The sequence below is a fragment of the Ascaphus truei genome, chromosome 8 (assembly GCF_040206685.1).
Source record: "Ascaphus truei isolate aAscTru1 chromosome 8, aAscTru1.hap1, whole genome shotgun sequence".
In the NCBI taxonomy this organism is placed as follows: Eukaryota; Metazoa; Chordata; class Amphibia; order Anura; family Ascaphidae; genus Ascaphus; species Ascaphus truei.
Window position 1 is genome coordinate 70,808,243 of NC_134490.1, and position 22,671 is coordinate 70,830,913.

At 42.7% G+C, this 22,671-nt stretch overlaps 2 protein-coding genes across 4 annotated transcripts in view; one reads left to right on the forward strand and one right to left on the reverse strand.

Moving 5' to 3' along the window:
- STN1 (STN1 subunit of CST complex) overlaps positions 1 to 580 on the reverse strand; it is a 52,166-nt gene extending 51,586 nt beyond the window's left edge. The window contains exon 1 of one of the 2 annotated variants that reach the window (XM_075612544.1): positions 67 to 580. The gene's annotated coding sequence lies outside the window, so the exon portion shown is untranslated. The remainder of the gene's footprint in view (positions 1 to 66) is intronic. The other variant, XM_075612543.1, reaches the window with a different exon arrangement.
- SLK (STE20 like kinase) overlaps positions 81 to 22,671 on the forward strand; it is a 55,203-nt gene continuing 32,612 nt past the window's right edge. For both annotated transcript variants that reach the window (XM_075612540.1, XM_075612542.1), the window contains exons 1-5: positions 81 to 1,151; positions 15,341 to 15,505; positions 16,993 to 17,041; positions 20,091 to 20,240; positions 22,317 to 22,389. In XM_075612540.1, coding sequence (XP_075468655.1) covers positions 1,002 to 1,151; positions 15,341 to 15,505; positions 16,993 to 17,041; positions 20,091 to 20,240; positions 22,317 to 22,389 — 587 coding nt within the window. In that variant the 5' untranslated portion in view covers positions 81 to 1,001. The remainder of the gene's footprint in view (positions 1,152 to 15,340; positions 15,506 to 16,992; positions 17,042 to 20,090; positions 20,241 to 22,316; positions 22,390 to 22,671) is intronic.

The following is a 22,671-nucleotide window of genomic DNA, read 5'->3' on the forward strand; positions in this document are numbered from 1 at the left end:
CTGTACTTCATGTGACATTGTTAATAAAGATCGTTAAAGTAAAAAAAAAAAAAAAAAAAGTCTTACAGTTGTTAAGGTAACGAACGTGAGCGCGCCCGGCTGGGGAGCGGCAGCAGCACGGGAACGCGCAGCGCGGCACCCAGGCCCTGCTTAGAGGAGTCCGCTTGTAACCTCCTCTCACCGGGACCGGACGCGCTACCGGACAGTTATTCGCGGGTCTCACCTCCCCCAGCGGCAGAGTGTTTCCTCCAGTCTCGGTGAAGCTCCACCCCCTGTCTGGGCGCGGGATTTGCGTACTGCGCCGCCCCCTGCCCGGGCCGCGGCTGCTGTATGGGCTGGGCCCGCGTGACGTGACAGCGCAGCGGGACAGGGAGAGTCCCGGCGTACAGCGGCCTCTGGTCAGGATACAGAGCAGGTGCCGCGGGACCGGGTATATTTAGGGACCCGGTGACTCCTCCACCCTTCTCTGCTATACATTCCCTCTGGGGACTTGTTGCTAATGTGACAGTTACTTCCCCTGTCCTCTTACACCCAGAGAGGGTGTGATTACCACATCTACTAGTCTCCCTCTGGTGTCACAAAGGGGACCTCTCTGCCCCTCATCTCCCTCTCTCTCTTTCCCTCCTCCTCATCTCCCTCTTCCTCCTCCTCCTCATCTCCCTCTTCCTCCTCCTCATCTCCCTCTTCCTCCTCCTCATCTCCCTCTTCCTCCTCCTCATCTGTCTTAACTCCCTTTTCCTCATCTCTCCCCCATCATCATCTGCCCCTTATCTCTAGCTCGTCCTTATCTCCCAACCTCATCATCTCTCTCTCTCTCTCTCTCTCTCTCCCTTTTCATCATCTCTCTCCCTTTTCCTCATCTCTCTCTCCCTTTTCCTCATATCTCTCCCTCCATCATCTGCCCCTTGGCGGGATGAAGAAAGGACCTCAGTAATAGGGACCCCATCCGTTTCAGGAACAGTTATCCAAGGCTTTGGGAAGCATCTCCTTAGAGGGAGGAAATGTCTTTCTTTAATTTTCGCAAGATCTTCAAGCTTGGGGGGGAGAAGAAGAAGAAGCAGTACGAACATGTCAAAAGGGACCAGAACCCAGAGGAGTTATGGGAAGTCATCGGAGAGCTAGGTGATGGAGCCTTTGGCAAAGTGTATAAGGTGAGAGGGATAGGTGGGTCTTCATTTAACACCTCTGGCAGCCTAAAAGTTAAAACGCTGTTAATCGTGTGCATGTGATTATTATCTTTTATTTGTGGCGCCAACGCGTTCTGCAGCACAATGTCGATGTAAGGACAGGAACAGAACGTAAAATACAACTTAAAACAATGTAACAATATGTAATCAGGTCCCTGCTCTGAGAAGCTTAGAATCTAAAAGGTCATACTTATACATTATTAGGTTGTGTATCAGTATCTACAAATGGGTAAATAATCATAAATACTAACATCTGCATCAAATGTGATTACATGAATTAATTGACATATTTATCTTTGGTCATTCGTTATGAATATTACGTCAGTATTTATTTGTTTTGACAGTGGAAAAAGTGACAGGTATTTAGTGTTCATCCTTTTTATGAGTCAGGTAAGCCCTCCCTAGCTGCTCCTAAACCAACTCCCTAAACCACAAGCTGATGTACATTAGGCAAAATAAATGCAAACTATATTGACATGTTGGTGCTAAGAGATTTGTGTTCACAATGCCTTTCTTAGCATTTGTTAGGCAGAAAAAAAACATTTTTTACAGATCAACACTGCTTTACTGTAATCTATCAATGCCTATTATCTGGTAATTGCATATTGTCTCTCGTTAATGCAGCTAGTACTTGCATTTAGAAAATAGTTCAATTTCTTTGAAAAATCGTATGTACAAAACAAACTGAGCAGGTTCCTGTGAATCATCTTTTTTTTCTTTAGTGTGTTTATGAGAGCAGGACATGTTTAGTATACAGTATATCTGGAGGTAAGATGTTGGTATGGAGGAAATGACTTTTCCTCTTTGACTGTGGTTGCCATTTTGATGTGTATATGATGTTAGATCTTACGTTGATTACTTTTCTTGTCCTCTAGTCAGCATTTCCTGAGCTGTGCCATTTTTGTTATGGGAATGTGGCATGTGGTGCAGCTCCCTGGGAAGAAACCAAATCCCTTTCTTGAGACAGAAACTAAGGATTGATCTGCTAAACAACACCCTCCCCCGGCTTCCTTTTCACAGTCTGCCAAGGAGCTGCCCATTTGGGACACTCCAAGCTGTTGGTAAAAGTTCAGTTTGTGCAGCCATCTCATTGTCTCTGGTGCTTCTGAAGCTGCGTCCCCACTAGCACTGAGCGCGCTGTGTGGGCGGCGGTTACTTACATATATAGCTATATGTAAGTCCCCGCGCGCGGTCGTGCTCAGGCACACACGCTCACCCGCGCTCGGCACTTAAGTAAACAAAAACCTATACTTTCCCGCGTGCTCAACTACCCGCAATGCCCCCCCGCGCGCGAACGTACATGCAGGACACCCGGTGCTCATGCTTGGAGCGCTCTCCAAGCATGAGCGCGCTCAGCGCCAGCGGGGACTCAGCCCAACACTTGAATTGATCATCCAATGCAGGCAAAGTGTGTAGTGTTTTCTTATGTGTCAAATATGATGAACATTACTTTTTCTTTTTCAGGGTTTGTAATGCCGACGACGAAAGTAGTCTACTTTGGCAGAGATTGTCTAAATGTAGTGTTTTATACGTCAAAAAGGATAAGCTGCGTCCAGGTTGAATGGAGCCGGGCGGAGGTGCGCTGAGGCTGAGGGAAAGCGGGTGCTTTCCCTGGCCTTAGACCGCGCGACGTCCGGGGGCGTGTCGGGGGGGGGGGGGGGGGGCTGTGACGTCAAGGAGCTGGTTTGCCCTCATTGAGCAAACCGCTCACATGCCCAGCCCTGCGCTCCCTTGAGCGCTTGAATTTAAAATTTTGCTAAGACTTACGCTTCCGCACGCTTGCATAAGCGAGCCCCTGCTAAAGCCGCTCTCATTGCGGCTGCAGGGGCTCACTGCCGAGCAGCAGCGCGCCTCAGCACGGGTCAGGGCATAAGCGCTGACCATGCCCGAGGCATAAGGTGTGCAAATCTTTGTAATGTTGTTTACAGGGACACAGAATGCAATGTATGTGCTGACCCCCCCCAACAATAAATGTCAGCATGTTTATTATAATCTCACTATAATGAGGTTCATTATCCCAGTAGTAAGTTGACCAACCCTGGGGTTCAACATAGATAAAAATATAATTCAGAAAATCCGAAACCTTTTGGGGGAGTATTCTTCAAGTGTATAATGCTCCAGCTGTTGGGAAAGTACAACTGAATTCAATGAAGAGCCATTATAATCTTGTATTCAAACTATTTTTCAGTGGTTATGTCACTTTTTGTAGGAGCAGTAAGAAATGTGTATATTGGTTATTGACATAACTATCAAAAGTGATGCATAAGCAACATGAGCTTGATCGTCCCTTACATCCTTTTCAGCAAGGGTGCATCAAACGAAAACATAAGAAATTTACGATACCAACAAAAAAGCGACAGTTTTTAGGTACAGTAACAATCTAGATTCTATTGGTTAGTCAATTAGTAAATGACTGTTAAATGGCACATACTGAAAGGCCACTTAAATGTGTAGAATATAAGTCTAATTTACTTTTATTTTTGAAATTAATTGGAAGCTGACTTTTTTTAGGGGCCTCTGAATGAGGAAGTATTTTGTCAACTTTTTTGTTTACCTATGTCTTTATCAAAGGGTCAATATTGATGATGGGAGGGGGAGAGAGGGGCGCTCTGGCTATACAAGCAATTGCTGAACACACAGTAACACCACACAAAAGAGAGTAGCCAGAGGAAAATAAACCCCTCTTTAATCTCAGCTCGCCATGTTTACAAACTAACTTAAAAAATATTTAAAAATGCCTTTTTACCCAAATCTGACAACTATAGGTATTTAACCTTTAACAAAATCGTAGGTCAGCTCATGGCAATTGCATTCAGAAGTCACTTGTGAAGCAGAGATTTGAGTTATAAAAATAGTTTCTTAGTTTGAAGCAGGGGGTCCCTTAAGCTGAGCCGTGTTGAATTCCGCTCTGGGGATTCCCTTGTTCTCGCGCTACATACCGGGAACGCTAGCGCTGGGACTTCCTAAATTAATGATTTTGCAGCTTCCTGTTGAGCTGCATTTTCATGGGTGTTTTAAACCGCTCTTTTGTTGATCATGTAGGGGACTGTAACTGCGCTACGTTTACAGGTATGTATCTTGGAAATCAAGGAATGCCGGAGCTGAAATTGAATGCGTTTCCGCTCCAAAGACTCACTGCTTACGACCTAACTAAAAGAATAGGGGGCAGGTGGTAAAAAAAGAAGTAGGGGGAACTTCTGCGTAAATCTTCAGTTACTCATAATGTACTACCACCTCACACAGTACTTCCACCTCACACAGTACTACCACCTCACACAGTACTACCACCTCACACAGTACTACCACCTCACACAGTACTACCACCTCACACAGTACTACCACCTCACACAGTACTACCACCTCACACAGTACTACCACCTCACACAGTACTACCACCTCACACTGTACTACCACCTCACACTGTACTACCACCTCACACAGTACTACCATCACTCTTGAAATTGCACCATTGCTGGTTTTGTAATTGTGAGTGTCCCGAGAATTCCTGCACTGACCCACGCCTTGTGTTTTTCTCCACCTTTTTTGTTTTTGTTTTTAATCCTGCCATTTTTTTAGACTTTTATTTTTTTGCAAATTTATACGCTCGTATAAAAATTCTCCCTTATTTATTTTTGCAAAATGTCCTGTAGTCTGCTTCCATATTTCATTATGAAAGTTTGTGAGAATGAAACTTTGATTTTTCTTTTCTAAAACACTATAATTTTAAATGTATATATTTGTGTGCAGCCTTCTCTCATTTTGTTTTGCAAATTACTAAGGTTTTTAATGATGATATTTAAAATAATGTTACACAATTTGATAAAAATCTCTTTGCAACCTTGGCATTGCTTTACATCTTCTGAATAGATTCTGTAAGTACAGTAGTTGGGTGCCTACATGTATATCTGTTACTATGTCTTATTAATGGAAATTTGACGCCACTCTGCTTTCTCAACACTCACTGTAAAATATCTAAGTGTTTCCAAATCTCTTCCTGTCCAGACGTTTCCTGTGCTGCATTGCTCCATTGCTGCATTAAGACCAATGTAAAAATTTGTATTAAACAAAATATTTACATTCTTAGTAGCTGTAGCTAACATATTGATTCAAAACTGGCCTATTACCCTAACTATAATATCCTATCGTATTGCTTCATGGACATGTGTTTTGGAGAGCCTGGTCTGAGCTACCCAATGTTTATCTAGCTTGGCATTAATATAACTATAATATATGACGTTTAAGTGTATATGGTTTTTCAGGGTTAACCAATTTTTCTTTCCCCCTGTGTTGAAAATAAGTGCATCTTATTATAGGTGATGGCAAAATAAAGCATATGCAATGGGGTTCTGCTTTAGCTTGGTTGGTCATGGTCAGTTTGAAGAAACTTGTAGATCAATCGTCACCATCTGTTATTACAGTCTATGCCAGTTCTACAGCATATCATCATCACCAGTAGCATTGACCAGTGGTCCATGTTGTGGTGACCTGACACCACCAGCAACACAATGATGACTATGATCACACCAACCAGATTCACCAGTTATGTCTCCCGTAGGCCGTATTTTCAATGTAAGAGCTGTGGTGTTGTTTGAAAACTTTCAAATGATCAGTGTCCAGTTAGTTGTTGCATATGTCGAACAGTTGTGGAAAGGGGTAGAGCAGGCACCCATCTTGGCACCTCTGTATTGAGGTCACATGACCTGCCATCACAGTGGCAGAGACCCTTAGATATTCAAGGTAAGAAAAAAAGGGGGGGGGTCATAGCTGTTGGACAACACAGTGTATTGACCGGTGGAGACGGAGGCAATGGCTCACCGTAACCGCAGGCACCACCAACGCATTTAAAATAGGCTCATGGTGAATTTGCCGATTGTGATTTAGAATTGTGATTACCGTGGTGTAATAGTGGTGTTGATGAATAGCAGTGGGTGTGGGTTCTAGCCACAGCAGTTTGCAAACTAGACATATCGGTGCTACTGCTAGTTGTGCAAGCTGCCAGATCTGCAGCCCAAAGCAACATGAGCAACAACAGCCTGTAGTTTGGGAAGTGTTTGCAAACAATAACCTGACTGTTACTGCCCATTGGGTGTGTTTTTACTGAATACAACAAACAGCTCAAAAGGCGCCCAAAGGGTGGTGGTGCGCTCTTTTGTTTGTTGTATTTTGTTGGAAAACTTGTCTTATGACCTGCATTAGGAACCATAAGGATGAAATATTCATTTTACATGTTCACCTTCTATGTTGTATTTTACATATACACTACGTGATGATTCTGATATATTGAATACACTGGACACAATTTGCACACCCGTTTTCTTTTCCTTGTGTTTTATCAGTGTATTAATAATTCTTTTAAACAGCAAAAGGGGATAAACAAAAGACAGCCTGCATCTGCAGCAGCGAGACGTTCTATAGACATGCTACTGTGTGTGTGCAGAGTTCTGATGTGTTGGCAGAATGACAGAACGTGATAGAGCGGAGGCTGCCTCCCAGGGCACTTGAGGTTGGGTTTGGTGCGGGGGATAAAGTTTCAAACTTGGTTGCAGCACTGAATCAAGGCAACATGATGTACATTCCTTGTCTTGCACATGGACATAACAACACTGCAGAACAGCAAAAACCGCTTCAAATTCAAACCATGTCAGAGGAAGAGGCCATGTGGAAGCAGGAGAAGCAAATAGAATGAGGATTTGCTTGTTGGAGATAAGAATAATAGTAGGGATTGTGTAACATCCAACACCATCGTTAATAAAATGTAAACAATGATGTACCACAAAACAACCCCAAACTTAAAAATGGCCAAGACTCAACGATGGTAGTGTCCATTGCTAGTACACATCTTTGTCATGAGGACTGTCATATAATTATGTGCTCTGTAGAGTGACAGAACCAGACAGTAAAGGAGGTGGTCAAGGAGTGACGGTAAGAAAAAGTAGGCCAGGGTGATTTTGATTTGGCACTGAGCCAATTGCTTTCTGTAACGCTTGCGCTGCCCACGAGCAAGACAGGACCCCGGTACTGAGGTGGGGAAGTTGTAAACCACACACCCACAGCAGCGGAAGCGCGCCTGGCAGGCGGATTGTCAAACTTAGCCGGGTCTGGGTTGGAGAGAGTGGGTTAGTCGATACTTGCCGAGGTCTTGGAGTATAGAGTTCAGAATAGTCAAAGTCCATTAGCCGTGGTCTGGGGTTGGAGGGATCAGAATTGTTAAAGTCCGTATAGCCGTGGTCTGGGTTGGAGAGAGCAGCAGAGTCAATGGTAAGTCGGGGTTAAAAGCCAGATAGATTCCAAAGACAAGCCGGGCCAGTACACAAAGGGTTAACGGCAAGAAAACACAGGACATGGGGCATGGCACAACGGACGTAGGAGCTCAAGGCTACAAGGACTTATGCTCAGCAAGGTATGACAGGAGCTGCAGGGTTTAAGTAGCACACGGAGGCAAGGACTGGCTGCAGGAGACAAGTGGGCTAACCAAGTACTTGCCACGCAGCTGGGGAACGGTGCACGTCGTTGAGTGTGGGAGAAGCGTGATGCGTCTGAGTGGGCGGAGCTAAGCTCTGTGGCACTCTAGAAGAGCTGTGCATGCGCTCTGTAAGCAGAGCGGGGGTGCGCTCACGAGCTGGTGCCAGAGCGGAGATCTGAGGTAAGACAGGTAAGGAGGAAACACGTCGCAAAGGACGTGTTCCCCGATTCCTTACACTTTCAAGGTGAGGAGGAAGGATCTCCATCGCCACTTAATTGATGAGGCGCCACCACAGGTACAGGATTATCGGCATGTCCAACCATGACTACTCCAAACAGCGGAATTGCTGGGGGTTGGAAGCCTCAATTGCTCCCCAATGGTCCACGTCCACATCTCATCAACTATCTCACCCCTACTAACAACGTGCCCAAAGTAAATGCATTGCACGCTCACAGAATGCCATACAAAAGGATACAATGCACGTTCTGTGGCACAGGACCCTGTCCCATTCTGAAGCCTACAATGCCTCGCTCTCACTCCCTTGCCTTGTTGTCTCTGGGGTGGTGGATGTGAGGAAGGAGGAGGTTCTACAGGCGGGTAGATGGGTGGAGAAGCAACATAGCCTCTTCTCACAGAGGGGGTGGGCCGTGGAGCCTGCCTCTGTGTTGTCGAGGAAAAGTGACCGCCTCCTTCGGGGGAATGCCAACATAGGGACTAGCACAGTCTTTTAGAGGCACGTTTCCGTTCCTCCACCTCGGCTTCTCCAAGATAAGCTCATCAGAAGAGCCACCACCACCAATGTCACCCTCACCCTCTTCGACTGACGCACCTCCTAGCTCAGACGGGCTTACAGCAGTGACAACCTTTTCACTGCTGGAAGCACTTCTATTGCTACCCTACCCTCTCCCCCTGCCTGCGGTATCTCCTGATTGCCCACATTCTCACCTAATGATCCTTCCTCTGCCCCAGTTAGAGCAGAAAGAGAGCAGCAGTAGAGGCACTGGGCATAGCAAAATTAGGTGGTGCGGCTGAAACCAGATCCAGGGACACAGATTCAAACCCTGTTATGGCGGACCACTACAGGCTAGCAATGGACCCTGCACCAGCAACTCTGAAAGCGGCCGGACCTGCATGTGCATGAAACGCATACTGCTGCATTTCCTGCTCGCACACGTGTTCAAACAGGTGGGCTTCATCACAAGAAGTATCAACAGTCTCGGAGAGAAAGTCATCTGAGGTCAATGACGGAGGAAATAGCTGCTGACAAAGGTGGCCCTGACTAGAAACTCGTTCTCCAAAAAAAACGCAATGCCCTCCAAATCCTCATGACTACCTACTTCCTCTGACGGCTACTTCCAGAGAGCGAGGTGGAATTATTACCTCCCCCAAGCTCAACTCTGGCACAACCTGTTCCTCTAACACAGGTGGAACAGCAGTAGGAGTAGCAGGTGCCTGAGGCATGCACACAATTACAAGGGGAGTTCTAACTGAGCCTGTTGAAAAGTCCATCAGTCTCACAGGGGGGGATGGGAATACCAGCAGAACCCCTCCTGCTGTCCCTACCCACACACTTCATAAGTTTCTACATACCTAACTACCCAGTCATCCACCAGCCCACACCCTGCTCCCTTCCCTCACAATGTGAACAGTGAGAAAGTGTGCATGGGCACGAGCGAAAGAAGTGTTTTAACATTCACAAACAAATATTCATCATTAGATTTTGTGACATTCGCACAAAGGGAGGGTGAAGGGAAAACGGCAGCGGTTTCAGCGGCACATTTACTTTCCAAACCGCCTGAGAGTCGAATTTTGTTCAAAAGGCCGCTACAAATTTGCGGCTCCTATTTTGAAACATATTCCCATCTCTCATTATTATGTCCCTTATCACATCTCCAGCTGACAAGCACAGAGGCAAGTGAGGTAAAATATCGTTTCCTACATTGCTGCTCAGAAATGCAGGATATGTATTTTCTCAACCCAGGGGGAGCATGTAGGGAAAGAACAACAAAGAAAAAAACACACTAAGTGCAAACAATTTTGTTCAAGGGTGATATATGATGCTTGGCCCCTGTGTGCTCCCTACTCACAGAAAGTTAGTAGGATAAGTGCAGTGGCGGGATATGTGAAGTCAGGTGGATCTCACTGGACATATGCAGGAAGCAGCTAGAACTGGGATGTCAGTTGCAAACGTACATGGAAAGATAAAAACAGACCTCCATGGTGCAGATCAATGGTATAGGGATAAACTTTATATAGTATTAAAATGTGCACTCACAATGTTAAAAATCAATATAAGCGTTATTCACTGTATAAGTGATAAGGAGTGTAAGGGTGGTTGCCGCAGCTCACCGCACCGCCGCCGTCTCGGATGGGCTTCTCCACAGTCTCCCCGTGGCTTCCTCTGCACAGAAATGCAGGATAAAAATGCCTCATCAAATTTATAGCAAAAATTGCATTTTACTTGCTTGTTACTTTGCCAACATTATTATTTCAGGAGAGGGAATTATATGGTATAATTGCTACTATTCATTGTAACAATGCCTTTGGTCAGTAAAACACAGCGTCTGCTAATTTGCTTGCTTTTAAGATCATGCATAGTCAGATGTCTATTTTTGTTCTAGTTGGATGGTAGTAAGTTATTTCAAATAAAATGTAAACTTTTTTTTGAGTCCATTTTCAGAATTTGGTTCATTATCCAAAGACCCTAAAAGTTCAGTTGCATGCCATTTTATGAAGGCATGGCTCTTTGAAAAGCTTGCCTGAAATAGAGTAATCCATATTGAACCATACATATGTTTAACTGGGTGCCAACCAACCTGGGAATAAAGACACTAGTATACATAGTGCTGTGTGGCAGAATTACATCTTTTATAGTTTTGTTATTTAATTATATAGTTCTTTTTCCCCCTATACAGAAGGTAACCAGGCACACATACAGTGCTGTACTGTATTAAAGCTGCAGTTCAAGCTGCCGTCTAAAAAATAAATAAAAATCCATTCAATACTGTATGTGCATCAATACAATCTTCACACTGTTAATAGTTAAGTTGCAGATCGATCCGTTCTCCTGTAATCAATCGCTTTCCTCTGGGTTATTTAATTCGGTTATTGCTGCCGAACAGTACCCCTGATGCAAAGTTCTGCGTGGAAGATAATGTGACCAGGCAGGCACTAGATTCAATTGGTGCACTGCTAGAGAGAGAGCCAGAGCCTGTCTCAGAAGGGAAAGGGTGTGTGACTTTGTAAATGGTTTCTATAGAAACAAAAATGCTTGCTACATTAGAATACATTAAAAATGTCTTTAAAAATTGTTTTAAAAAATCTCATTTCATTCTAAATAGATCATTTTTGTAAGTTTGCACAATGAGAGTTTTGTGTGCTTAATGCTTTCAGATGTAAATTCTAGGCTACATGATTGCATTTCATAATAGCTACAACTTCCACAGAGCCCACACCTCATGACTAATCCATGTAAAAGGAAATGTACATTTTAGGTTAATAAAACAGTTGTATGATTTTTAAGTCTCTTTCTGTTACAAAAATACAGATGTGTAAATAAAGGTGGGCTGAAAAGGAGCTTTACAATAGGGATGGAATTTTCCCAGGCACCTAAAATGTTGTCCCCGACGCCTGTGTTGAGCTACAGAGCTGACTGACCTGTTAGTCACTGCATGACATCAAAGCCAGACCTGGTGCGCTGTAACAGCCGCAGCGGTGACTGACAGGTCAAGTCACCACTGCTTAGTGAGTAGTGCAGAGGGGGTTGAGAAATAGGAGATTAGAGGCAGAGCTGCTTGAGGGTTGGAGATGACGGGAGAGCTCCAGGACTCTGCCACCCCTCCCCCGACCCCTGCTCTCAAAGAGGTCAGTGTGTGGGGAAGGGCTTTCAGTGTGCTATATACGTGTCAGTATGTGTGCCATAGATGCATACTGACACCGCCACTGTTAGTATCGGCGTTAGGTCACGCCCCCGTGACAACACAGGTGACGCGCCGCATCGCACCCAGGGGCGCTGCTTGACAACGGAGCATATCCAGGATCGGCTTAGGCCCCGCATCCCGCCAGGACACGGGTGTTGCGCCGCCGGGTCAACAACGCGCATGGGGTTAATCGCCCTTGAGTCCAACATCATACTCGCCTGCGGTCTACTACGCCTCTGTCTGTCATTGGACGGCTGCTACCTGGTGGGCAGGTCTGCCCTAATTCATGCAAGCAGCCAATTGGTTCCTGGCCTCTTATATGCTCAGCCAGCACCCTACCAAACAGACTGAGCATAAGTCTTCTGATGGTTACGAAGTGCTTACTGCATCCTTGCCTCCCTGCCTTGCTACCTTGTCCTGTGTTTATCTCTAGCTCCGTCTCTGACCATTGGCTCGTACCCGGACTCCGACCCTCTCTGCTCCTGACCACGGCAAGTACGACCACTATCCGCACCTCTCCAACCCCTGACAACGGCAAGTACCTACGATGATCCGCACATCTCTAATCCCGACCCGGCTAACGACTACGACCCTTTACTCCGGACGCGCTAACGCGGCTGGAGGTCGGTTTATCCAATCCCCACCTCGGGCTCGCGGTCACGTCCTGTTTGTGGTTAGCACCCGTTACAGCCACCGCCTGGGAGAGAAGTTTTAGGAGCCAAAGTTGAGCCAGGGGGAGGGCTGGGGAAAAGATACAAGAACAGCGTGCAAAAAAACTTTGGCTCATAATTTAAACTTGATCGTAATGTTTTGAACATTTTTGTCCACCCCTCAATAGGGGACATATTGTTTCACGTATATGAAAAAATAGGAGGGGCGAGCTTAAAGCTTTCTCGGAGCTTGTTGGGTATCTGTGTGTTTATTAACTGTGCAGCTGGTCTCTTCTGTTTTTGGGATGGTAGTGGCCCCTCCCACCCAAGGTTTAAGCTCTCCCTCCCCACTTTCCAAGCTGGCAGGTCAGTTTCATTTTGCCAGGTTACGACAGATCCAATGCTGATCATTCTTCCTGTAATTATACAGGTAAATAAGAATTTTAACTCAGGGAGTGTTAAGACCTGCTAACGGTCACACCTTGAAGTTGGCTAGCAGGCTTTAGACTCTTTGGCCAAAGGGTTGAACTAAATGACCCATTTTCAAGAGAATATATAGGTATTGCACTGTGTATTTTTGTCACATTGGAAGTAGCTTTGGGCATCTTTGTTTGTTTTTTGTTGTATTGTATAGTATTAGATGATACTGCAATTTTAAAAACACTTTTTCACTTTTCAATATATTTTTTATATAACATTAACATTTTATGGGGTACTGAAAGAGGGGGGGGGTAAGACATGGGGACCCTTGAAGAGAGGCATACATATGATAATAGGGATACAGAAAGACAAAGTAAATCGGTGGGAGGAGTTAGTTACATTACGGAAGCTTATCTGTTTGAGCATAATATATTGAGAAGTAGATGTCCTGCAAGACGACGGATCGCCTCCAGTGGCAGATATAATAGTTTAGATCTCCCCCGGGTAAGTGGTCTTTTCAGAGGTTTTAAGTTCCCTTTTCTATATGGGACTCTGTTTATGGAAGCTCCTGTAAATTTTTAGAGTGTGAGTAATTGTGTAAGGGAGCCTTGGGGATCCCTCCTCGCCAACCACAGCCCTAAGACTCTCAAATGTAACCACTTTGTCGTAAAGGAGGGCTGTTAGTTTCTCCATCAGGAGGATGCTCCATTTTTATTTTCAACTTCTAATATTGTTGGCATTTTTGTCTCCAAGAGGCCGCAATACATCATCTTGTTGCCATGAGTATATATTTAATTAACTTAAGGACATGTTTCGGGATATCTTGTTGGGGTATGGTGAGAAGGGCCTGCCATGGAGTTGGGACGATCCTACGGCCCAGTAAACCAAATATGAGGTCTGTTTCCATAAAGACCCCACATCAGGACATTCCCACCAGGTGTGGTACATTGTACCCACTTTCATGCAACCTCTAAAGCAAAGCGGGGATGATGATTTGTAAATTCTTTGTAAGCGTGAGGGACGGAGATACCACCTGTACATGACTTTCTAACCGTTTCTTTTGTGATGTTAATTGAGGTGGCGGATAGTTTGTCCCAAATCTCCTCCCATTCCTCTAGCTCCAGGACTTCACCAATGTCATCCCCCCATTGTCTCATAAAGAGGGGCTTTGGATCTGCATTACTGTGGATTATGTATTAATACAGGATGGATATCAAGCCTGTGCTTAAGGGGCTGGCTCTACATACAGTATAGAGTAGAAAAGGGTACCATTGAATGAGGATACTCCTGGAATTTGTGAGCTAACAAAATGTCCTGGTTTAAAGTCTGGATTCCCAAGAAGTGGGGTCATATTTGAATGTTTTAATGTGAGCTTATGTTCATATTTTGTTGTGACCCACATATTCTGGATCACTGGATTTGACGTTGGAGTCTTTGGTCTGGTATGGACTGGTAGTCATCATAGTAATGATTTGAGCGGAAGGGCTTTAGCATCTACTGCTTCAATGTTTACCCACACTCGTTCGTCACCTTCCAAGTGCCACAGAGCTAACTGGCTCACTTGTGCCGCCTTGTACTAACAGTAAAGGCATGGGGCCGAGATTCTACCAGGACTGGCCGCACGGGTCATGATCTTATAACGATCCCTCCATTTTTTTTCTCGCTCCAGATAAAACGGGCCGTGCAATATTGGAGGCTATTGATAACTTTTTTTTTTTCTTTATGTGGATAGTGAGTGTACCGAAGAGGTATAATATTTTTGGAAGCAGATGCATTTTAACGATGTAAATTACACCTATCCAGGATATTGGAAACTTTGACCATTAGCTCTTCGACGATTGATCGGGCAGCTTAGATGATTGCATTGCCGTAAATGTAAAGGAACAGCTGCATTTAAATTAAAAAAAAAAAAAAACCCTGGAAAAATGCTTCTTTAAGTGTTATTTATTTAAAAAGGGAGGAAAAAGTAACAAACATATTGAAAGACTAAACCGTTCAAATGACATTACATATTCTTATTTGATGGGAATCTTTTGACAAACAGCAATTCACCACTAAGTAATAAAGTAATTTTCTTGTTTTTTATTCTAAGAATAAGCAGTCCTATAATATGCTATTTCCACCTATTGTTCCATGGTGGCATTCAGAAATACATCTGGGGAAAATCCATTGTCATTTTCTATTTTATTTTCGTAAGCTTTAGTTTATTTCACAATTGTATATCTCGAACTACCAAATAACATTTTACTTTGGGAAATTAAAAGGATGACTTTCTGTTTAATAGGATTTTGTTTCCTAAAATGCCAAAATATGTTAAGCACCAATTATATTTTGCAGTGCACAGGTGCGGTTTAGTAACTTGTTCAACATGTCTGTTATGTATTATAAATGTTATCTCCTGTTCTTCACTTTCTCCCTAGATTAAACTGTATTCGTGGACTCCTTCCATGGTGATTTGTGCAAGTTACAAGGGACTTTTGCACTGTTATTTCTGATTCATTTTTAATTAAATGAAATACTTTTTTGCTCAAAGAAAAATAAAGACGTAAAGACTGTTTGTAAAACCTTTTTATTATTATTATTATTATTATTATTATTATGATATAACCATGCAAAGATTTAGGAGAACGATTATCTTTTTGTTTTATACTGTACATTTCTAAAAAGCATCAATGAAAAAAATGTATTTTTGTTTTTCAGGCCCAGAACAAAGAGACGGGTGTTTTGGCAGCAGCTAAAGTTATTGATACAAAATCTGAGGATGAACTTGAAGATTATATGGTGGAGATTGATATTTTAGCATCATGCAACCATCCAAATATTGTTCAACTGTTGGATGCTTTCTACTATGAAAATAATCTATGGGTAAGTGATCCTGGCAATGGATATATAGAGCTGATGATTATTTAAACCAGGGGTGGGGAACGTCAGGCCCGAGGGCCGTATAAGGCCCGAGCGCCGTATAAGGCCCTCGAAATCATTTGGTCTGGCCCTGCTAAGGCAACTGCTATAACCGGGGTCGCGCTAATTTAAAAAAAAATGACCGCCGCACACCCGATCGGGAGGAGGGAGGAGGTGGTGTGAGGCGCCGGCAGCCCTACATGATCCCCAGCAGCCACCGTATTAGCCCCAGAAATCCCTCAGCAGCCACCGTACTTCCCCCGCAGCATTCCCCGCACTTCCCCCATGCTTCTCCAGCAGTTCCCCCCGCACTTACCCCAGCATCCGCCCTACACGATCCCCCCCCAGCAGCAGCAGCAACTACCAGAGGTAGGGAGGCGGGGTTCTGTGTGTCTACATGCCTGCCGTGTGCCTGCTGTGTGCTGCCGTGTGCCTGCCTGTCTGCGTCTGTATGGCCCGCGAACGATGTTATAAATATCCAAATAGCCCTTGGCAGAAAAAAGGTTCCCCACCCCTGATTTAAAACCAATATTTGATGTGTATTATATACCATCTTTGGTACATGAAAAATGTCAACATGTCTTGATGTAATGTAGCAATATAATATCTTTTATATTATGATATATCTGCAAAGCAATATCTACGCTGTTGCTGGTCTAAACCAATTTAATTTCAAATGAATACAATGGGCTGTTTCTGTACATTAGATGTGGTTTGTGTAGACCAGGGGTGCGCAAACCTTTTTCCCCTGCGCCCCCTGCCAGCTCTCCCCCATTGCTCGTGCCCCCCCTTGCCTAGTCTGAAGCGTCAAATGACACTGCGGGGTCATGTGACATCACATTACGTGACCCCTGACGCTGCGTTGCCATGGTGACGCGTCGCCCAAGCCGACTGAGTCACCATAAGGGAAGTTAGAGGCCTTGCACGGTCTCCCGGCATTTCATTTAAATGCCTTGAGGAAGAGCACAGGGCCTCTGCAACCAGCGTGCACCCCTGCTGTAGACCGTGCAGCTTTCATTAAAAACCATTTTTATTTAGATTGTTGAAAAGAGAACCATTTTACTTCTGTTTATTACAATATCTGTTTTAAAAGAAGATTGTGAACCTAGTAAATCGGCTATTTTTGTATACTAAATTTAGAATAAAAGATAATAGCATGGCGCCAACATATTTGATAGTGCAGTACAATGTGGTAGGGGGGACAATATCATTGTATGACAAGAGTACATATATGGTAAGACAAATTGAGACCGATGGTCGCTACCCCAAGAAGCTTCCAGTCTAGAATGGAGATAATCGTAATGAATGCATTTACATTTGCCCTAAACTTTGCTCTGTGTGCTTTACTATTAGTGTTGAGGTAGAATGCAGACATTTGCTTGCAAAATAAGCTCCTATTTTATACATTTTATGTGTATATTTCAGTTTGCTTCTATTTTATTTGACCGCAGATTCTCATTGAGTTCTGTGCTGGGGGAGCAGTAGATGCAGTGATGTTGGGTAAGTCAGAACATATCATCTTATAAGCATGCACTGCACAAACTAGTTATTTGTTTTTCTTCCCATATGTATAGTTTTATAGAATAAAGTGGAACTTGACCAATCAGAATGGAAAGATCAATTCAGTCATTAAATGAAAATTGTCAACAGACAGGCTTTTTGTCAACAGAACATGCAGATTCTATTTATCCATTGTTTTAAAGTGAATATGAGCTTACATAAATCCTTTACCCCCAATGAGATGCTCAAAACTATCATCATCTTAATTCATGGATTAGGCAAAGATCCAACAGACTGTAGGGAATTACTATCCAATATCATTAATTAGGAAATTAAGATTCTGAGATTGAATGATGTCCTGCCCAATCTTTTTCACCCAGACCAAGAGCGTTTTATTCCTAATAGGTAGTGCCAGACAATATTTGCAGGGTGGTAGATCTGATTCACTATGCTAACAGTAACAGCGCCCCGACAACGGTTCTCTCCCTGAGAAGGCCTTTTACTGGGTTAATTGGTCCTATCTCCTCGCGTTCAGAGGCTTTGACATCATTGGGAACTTTCTGAATTGGACTAAATTGTTGTATAGTTCGCCTTCAGCGATTTATTAGAAGTTCCGGGTTGGCTTCGCTACTAATTTAAAAAGGCACGAGGCAAGGATATCCCCTCTCTCCCTTATTGCTTGCACTGTTACTAGAACCCTTGGCCACTTTGATATGCACAGATCCATATAGCTCTGGTCTAAAAATAGGGAAAAAATGAATACAAGATCAGTTTATTTACAGATAATGTTATAGCCACGGTAACAAAACCTTTCCAATATTCTACAGAAATTTGAGTCGGTTTCAGGATTCAGGGTCAACTGTAATAAATCAGACTATAAATATGATGATTTCGTCAGAGATCATTAAATTAATTAATTTCAACTTTAAGTGTCAAAAGTTTTTCACAGATCTCAGAGTTAAAATCACTACGCATTATAACTTGTATCAAGTTCATTACCCATACTCTATGTTTAAATCCTTAAAAAAAATCTGGAATCACGGTCTAGATATTATATTTCTTTGATTTGGTAAATCACTCAATCAAAATGACTCCCCATCCAAAAATGATTTACATTTTCAGAGCCCTTCCCATCAGGGTCTAACAAAATGATCTACAGGACTTGTAAAAACATGGAATGAGATTTGTATGGACTAAGCATAAACCTAGAAGGAGACGGAGCGTCCTACTTCTCCCCAGGGCTAAGGGCGGCCTTGTGGTTTCTTGCTTTTTAGAATATTTTAGAGCTACGCAAATTGCCCAAATAGCTCTATGCTCCTAACTTCACCTGCTAGATATTGAAAATCACATTACTAGTCCCGTTCGATTAGATTCCCGAATGTGGATCCCAAAAAAAATACGAAATGTAAAGGGTAATTGAATGTACTTCAAACCACTTCTCTTTCCCTTAAGATATGGGACGCTATTGAGTATAAAAGAGGTCTATCTACCCCTTTCTCAACTATGCCCCCTTTATTTTTTATTAATACCTCATTTGATCCTGGTTTATTGGGTAAAGATATCTCTTGGTGGTACAGCTCAACCCCGTTATAGCGCGATCCGCTACAACGCGAATCCGCTTGTAACGCGGTCTGAGCGTGGCTCCCGATTTGAAAACCTTCATTTTGCCACACGAGGACTTACCGGCATCTAGATCTCTCTCCTCTTTACAGCTTTCAGCTCTATTCTCTCTCTCTCCTCACTTCATAGGGCTGTGTCTACGTACTCTTCTCTCTGCAGCTGTCAGCTTTTTTATAATTTATCAATTATACCATATCATACAGGAATCGAATATATATTTATAGGGTATGTCTAATCCCACCAAACCTATGGTGTAGAGGTAAGGCATTGGTATCAGTATATGGAAGGTCCTGAGGTCGATCCCTGCATGTGTATTACACTAATTATATACAATGTATATTATTGTAATCCACAGTCACCGTCTCGATAAATACTCTTATTAAGGAAACAAAAAGTTTTAAATGGCTTTATCGTTGGTATCTGACTCCGGTCAGGTTGAATAAAATGTATGGCACAACCCCACCTCTTTGTTTGAGGAGTTGTGCCCATTATGGCACCTTCCTACATATTTAGTGGTCTTGCCTAGCAATTAAGGAACTTTGTAAACAAATTTTCGACCTAATCATATATTATGGATTTCGACTACCCCAGAGCCATAAGTGGCGCCATTAAATAACCCTATACAGACATTCCAAATAGAGCAAGCAAATTCTCCATTCATATTTTTTCGCCCACTGACTGTATAATCGCAGCTACCTGGAAAAAAACAGCCCCATGTCTCCAGGTAGTTATCGTTGAAATGTGGCAGATATTATGTTATGAAAAGATTACCAAAATTCTTAATGCTTCGGTAGAGGGATTCCTGGCGCTTTGGGACCTGTGGTTGAGCACAAGGAGTACCAATAGATATGACGTTAGGGTCCTCATGCTTTGTAGTATGGAAATTGGAAGGACTTTTGTGGGCATCCTTGGTTTCACCACTACACATCTACTAGATTAATTTTAATCTTCCCTATATGTTTAATGTTGGTTTTTGTAAACCAGGTGGTGTTGCCTTCAATGTATGTACCTTTCCCTTCTTCCTCTTCCTGCATCATCTGCCCCTCCCCCTTTTTCTGTACCCCTTATAATGCTTCAATAAAAGCTCATGTGTAAAAATAATAAAGGGGAGGGAGGAGCAAGGCGTGGATTGCTCCTTTAAGTTTCAAAATGAGACATCCCTATTTAACATTTCAGTAATTAAGGAACTGCTGCTAAAGAGGTTCTCTTTTGCTTATTTATTTCCTGCTTACTAAATTTAAGTGGGCAGCACCACTTTTAGGTCAGTAACTGTTACGTCATGCAGCATTCAAAGGGTTAAGTAATCACGTCAGTCTTTATTACCTCTTAGAATTGATTCTTCTTGACTGTTATGTTAAGTAGTCTGTCTACCATGTTTTATACAAACCATAACAAGAAAGGGAAATCATTCTTTCTTTTTCATTTCCAGAGCTAGAGAGACCTTTAACAGAACCACAAATACGTGTTGTTTGCAAGCAGACTTTGGATGCATTGGTGTATTTGCATGAAAACAAGATGATTCATCGCGATCTAAAGGCTGGAAATATTCTGCTTTCTTTAGATGGGGATGTAAAATTGGGTAAGCACGCTTAGTAAATGAAATGCATAAACTCATGTCCAGTATTTGCTTATGTTTTAGATGTATTTTGTGAGATCAAGGACACACTTGTTCCTTAGCTGGTTAAACAGCAGCAGTAAAGACCAAGCTTTGTGTTAAATAGTGAACCCTGTATGTATGTATGTATGTATGTATGTATGTATGTATGTATGTATGTATGTATGTATGTCTTTATTTATATATTGCCATTAATGTACATAGCGCTTCACAGCAGTAATACATGTGACAATCATATAATTAACAAATAACAGGTTATGGGAATAAGTGCTTCAGACATAAAAGTAACATTTAGGAAGAGGAGTCCCTGCCCCGAGGAGCTTACAATCTAATTGGTAGGTAGGAAGAATGTACAGAGAGTAGGAGGGCGTTCTGGTAATTGCGTCTGCAGAGGGCCAAGCTTTATGCTTCAGGTGTATAGTATTATCCACGGTGTTACTCATATGCTTCTTTAAGCAAGTGTGCCTTAAGGTGGGTCTTAAAGGTGGATAGAGAGGGTGGAAGTTTGGTATTGAGGGGAAGGGCATTCCAGAGGTGTGGGGCAGTCACTGAAAAAGGTTTAAGGTGGGAGAGGGCTTTAGATAAAAAGGGGGTAGACATCCTTGAGTAGAAAGCAAGAGTCGGGATGGTGCATAGCGAGAAATTAGGGCTGAGATGTAATGAGGGGCAGAAGAGTGTAAAGCTTTAAAAGTGAGGAGGAGAATTGAGTGTGAGATGCGGGATTTGATAGGAAGCCAGGAGAGGGATTTCAGCAGGGGAGGCGCTGAGACAGATTTAGGAAAGAGTAGAGTGATTCTGGCAGCAGTGTGTTACTTCCAGTTTAGGCCATTTTAGGGGACTAGGAAGCTAATCCATATGATCACCACTCCGCAACAAACTGGGTATGAAAAGGTGCTGTTTTATAGCCAAAGGTAATAGGATAGAAGATGCTGCACACCACACAGAATAATAAAAAAAAAGGGGGATACAACTACCGGTGCTCCTGGTCCAGGAAAATAATCCCAGTCAATATGGAGGGAAGAAGAAGCAGGGCACTTCGGATTTGAATAAAGTGAATTTATTGAGCCAATAGATCGACGTTTCGGCCGACTGAGGCCCTGCTTCTCCTTCCCATCCTCCTTATACCCAAAGGTGCCATTAACGGATTAAATGGTCCTTAAAGCAGAAACCAGCATTGCTGTAATGAATGTTCATGTTTTATACATTATTTGAACGAGTGGGTCTCTCACTGCGGAGTGTGTTGCACGGGGAGCTGTCTGTGTTACGGTGTAATAACTTTTCCTGATAAGGGGGGAGGTGTTGGTCTCCTGTGAACATTTATATCTTTTATATTTGTACTATGCTGCTCTTATTGATATAATAGGCAGTAATACACTATGCAGCACTGTTGAGCAATAGTGTAGGCCCTTTTTAAATATAGAAAATGTTGGCTAAGCCCACTTAACAAGTCTAGAAATATACACTTTTTTTTATTTTTTTAAATATATACTTTACTGTATATATATTTTTAGTTTTAGAATAATATTAACATATTTCCAGGATTGTTAACCTCTTCACTTCCAGAAATGCTTGCAACACAGTGAACAGGGTAAAATGCTTTATAATTCAGCCCTTTCAATTTACTTAAGCATTTTTTCCTAAATTTTGTCAAAAAAACGAACATACCGTGTTGTTGTCGTAGGGGTAAAAGTCATTAACTACATAAATGAGTACTGAGGAAAATGGGGATTCAAATGTTCTTTTTGACAGCAAAAATGCTGTATTTAACAGGAAGGTATTTTGATATGACGAGTTCTGAAGATTAGGTGTCTTTAATGAGTTTTTCACTAGAAATATCAATAAATTCCAAGTTAGGAAGTGCACTTAGTGGGGTTTTGCCATAAATATGATCTATTATATTCAATCAAAGTTAGGTCTTGCTGTCCTAATCTGGATAAGAAGTGAAGAATTTAAAAAACAAAACATTTTTCAATAGCTAAGTTTTTTTTTTTCCCTGAAAACGTTTTCACTGGTCTGATAATATTGTTTTGTCTTCTTCAGCTGATTTTGGAGTTTCTGCTAAAAATACAAGAACGTTACAAAGGAGAGACTCCTTTATTGGAACACCTTATTGGTAAGGTCATCTTTATATCTATTTTTTATTTAATGTTAATATGATAACGTTGTTTAACATTTAAAGCTGCAGTTCAAGCTGCCGTTTAAAAAAAAAAAAAAACATATATATAATTTTTTTTTTTTTTTTCCCCCATTCAATATGTGCATCAATACAATCTGCACACTGACAAGTGATTAGCTAAACTGCAGATCGATCCATTCTCCTGTAATCAATCGCTTTGCTCAGGGTTATTGAATTCAGCATTAGGCCTCGGGCATAGACACTTTGCCCGTGCGGAGG